The 3,272-nt window shown below is 36.0% G+C and overlaps 1 protein-coding gene across 1 annotated transcript; it reads left to right on the top strand.

Moving 5' to 3' along the window:
- The first annotated feature begins 848 nt into the window (after positions 1-848).
- Positions 849-2,971, top strand: LOC121978491 (receptor-like protein EIX2). The gene has a single exon (XM_042530833.1). It carries the CDS (start codon positions 849-851, stop codon positions 2,964-2,966), a length of 2,118 nt encoding a protein of 705 aa, XP_042386767.1. The 3' UTR covers positions 2,967-2,971.
- The last annotated feature ends 301 nt before the right edge of the window (positions 2,972-3,272 follow it).

Here is a 3,272-nt window from a genome sequence, read left to right as displayed (position 1 = left end):
ACCACTGACTTTCTTCTTGGACCGGTTATGACTGTTGCAACTGGAGTGGAGTTGCTTGTGACAACACCACTAGCCATGTCATTATGCTTGATGTTCACTACCCATTTGATCAATATGCTTCATATCCTGACAAAAGTAAGGTAAATCCTTCTTTGTTTAACTTGAAGCATTTAAAATACCTGAATTTAAGCTTCAACAACTTCTCAACCCATGTGCCAAGTATAATTTCCTCGCTTGTCCATTTGGAACATCTTGACCTTTCCAATGCCAACTTTAATGGATTAATTCCACAACAACTAGGCAGCCTTTCTAACCTACGCTACCTCAATCTTAGTTGTTGTGATTATTGGTATTTTTCACTATGGTCAAATGACCTGAGTTGGCTTTCCCACTTAACTTCTCTAGAATATCTAGACATGAGTTGTGTCGATCTCTCTTTAGCCAATAGTTGGCTTCACCAAATTAATTATAATAGCCTAGAGCATCTTGCTTTATCATATTGTGGGCTACAAGATGCAACAGGAGGAGCTGGCACAAATAAATTATCAAGTAATCAAATAGAAGGAAATATTTCAGTGAATGCCACTGGAAAGTTGAAGCATTTGGAATTAGCTGATAATTCTTTAACAAAAGTTCCACTAAATATGGGAAGTCTTTTTCATCTTGAATATCTAGATTTATCTTGGAATTATATAACTGATGTGATACTTTTGAGCATGGTCAACCTTTGTTGCTTGGAGCATTTAGATTTGCAGGGTAATCATATCATTGGAGAGATACCTCTAAGCATGGGCAATTTTATCCACTTGAAGTATTTATATTTGTTGGATAATTATATCACTGGAGAGATGCCTCTCAGCATGGGCAACCTCTCTAGCTTATTAAATTTGGATGTGTCGAATAATGAATTTTCTGGACTTATACCGGATGCTTTGGGCAACCTCACTACCTTGACACGTTTGGATATGTCATCTAATGAATTTTATGGATGTATACCAAGTGCTTTGGGTAATCTCGTCAATTTGGAGGAATTACACTTATTTGATAACAATATTTCTGGTCAAATACCAGAAAACATTGGCAGACTTCACAACTTGATGTATTTTGATGCAACAATGAATAACTTGATGGGACAACTACCGTTGAGTTTAGCTGATCTATGCAACTTGGAGAATCTGGATTTGTCAAAGAATAATATTGGTGGAGAACTAACAAATCTACTTGATGGTTTGTCTAAATGTCCACAAGGATCCAAGTTACAATACTTTGCAATGAGTGACAATAAGTTCATTGGATCAATCCCTTCCAGTCTCGGACAATTAACTCAACTGGAATTCCTGGTTATCTCATCAAATTTATTACAGGGCAACATGACAGATTCTCACTTTTCCCAGCTCACCAACTTAAAGAGTTTGGATATCTCTTATAACTCCTTGAATTTGATTTTATTAGATGATTGGCTTCCTCCTTTTCATGCTTACCAGATTTATATGAGCTATTGCCATTTGGGAACTAGAATTCCTTCGTGGATTCAAACACAAACAACTTTGAGATTTTTATCTTTATCTGGAGTTGGACTTTATGGAAATATTCCAAGTTGGTTCTCAGATTTCATTTTCAATACTTCACTAGTTTACCTTGACATAAGCTCAAACACTTTGACTGGTCAATTACCTTCTAGTTTATCTATTTATATGGATCTATCAAATAACTCTTTTGAAGGAACAATTCCATTGAATTATAGAAATCCGGAAGCTGTTCACATATTATTGTTGTCTAATAATTATATCAATGGTTGTTTGCCGGCCTTCTTTTGCAATTTCACTATGTTAAGGATACTACACCTATCCAACAATTACTTGTCGGGCGAGGTCCCAAATTGCAATGGCTCATATCCAATTAGTTTGCACTCCTTGCACATGAACAATAACAATTTGTCAGGACCATTTCCTTCTGTCTTAAGAAATTATAAAGAATTAGTAACTCTTGATCTTGGTGGGAATATATTTTCTGGTAAAATACCAAATTGGGTGGGAAGGAGCTTCCCGTTGCTAAAGTTTCTTCGTTTGAGCTTAAACTCATTCGATCATGCTATTCCAACAAATATTGGAAATCTTACTTCCCTCCAAGTTTTGGATCTTTCGTTCAACAATCTTATTGGCACTATACCTTCCTCTATCTCAAATTTCAGTTCTATGATTGTGAAGCAAAACTATACTGATCACCTATTGTATGTTGAGATTCAATATAATAATCCTTATCACTATCTGTTTTATCGGGGTGGGGCTCCCCTGATGGGAAATAGTTTCAAGGATAACATTATAATAACTGCAAAAGGGTTAACCAATGAATACACTAGTGCTCTTAGTGCAGTGGCAAGCATAGACTTATCAAACAATAATATTTCTGGTGAGATTCCGAAAGAGATCACGAAGCTGCATGGATTGGACTTCCTCAACTTATCCAACAACCATTTGACAGGAAGGATTCCAGAAAATATTGGTGCCATGAAGGAATTGGAGTCTCTTGATTTGTCAATGAACTATCTCATGGGAGAAATTCCTGCCGAACTATCTACTCTAAGCTTTCTAGAATCCTTGAATCTTTCCCACAATAATTTGTCAGGAAGAATCCCAACAGGCGGTCAATTGTCAACCTTCAATGACTTGATCTATGTTGGCAATGAGGGCCTTTGTGGTGTGCCACTTCCAGAGTGTCTCGATGATGACGATAATCATTCACCATATCAAGCAGAAGATGATGACAAGCTTGATAGAGTTCTAGATTATGCTATTATTATTATGGGATTTATAGTTGGATTCTGGGCATATTTGGGCGTAATATCCATTAAAAAGAGGACAAGGATTACTCTCTTTCAGATGGTGGACAATATGTATGACTGGATGCTCTTACTGAAGTTTACAAAGCTGAAGTTGAAATGGCAAGAAAAGAGTTTAAGCACTTGAATTTTCGAGGAGAGAAGAGGGAATGCTTCCTAATATAGTCGGTCATATTGAGTTGTGAATGTGATTGTGTACGATGAAAGTGTGGTGTGAAATTGTGGTGAAGTTCACATGGTGTGGTGATGTTATCCCATGATGTAATTTAAGATTTTGAACATCTTTATATAATGGTCATTTTGGTAATCAATAATCAGGCAACATATTATGTATTATATACACTACTTTGGTGTATCATTAACTAATTTCTTTTAAGCGGAAAAAAAAATCAAACTGAACTTAAAACATAACAAAAAAGTCTGGTTAGAGTAC

Source organism: Zingiber officinale, chromosome 4B (assembly GCF_018446385.1).
Source record: "Zingiber officinale cultivar Zhangliang chromosome 4B, Zo_v1.1, whole genome shotgun sequence".
Taxonomy (NCBI): Eukaryota; Viridiplantae; Streptophyta; class Magnoliopsida; order Zingiberales; family Zingiberaceae; genus Zingiber; species Zingiber officinale.
Note: the sequence above shows the minus strand (reverse complement) of the source record. Positions and strands in the feature narration are given on the sequence as shown.

Excerpts from the sequence above, each read along its gene's own strand:
- LOC121978491 (XM_042530833.1), top strand. The coding sequence starts at position 849 with ATGCCTCTCAGCATGGGCAACCTCTCTAGCTTATTAAATTTGGATGTG.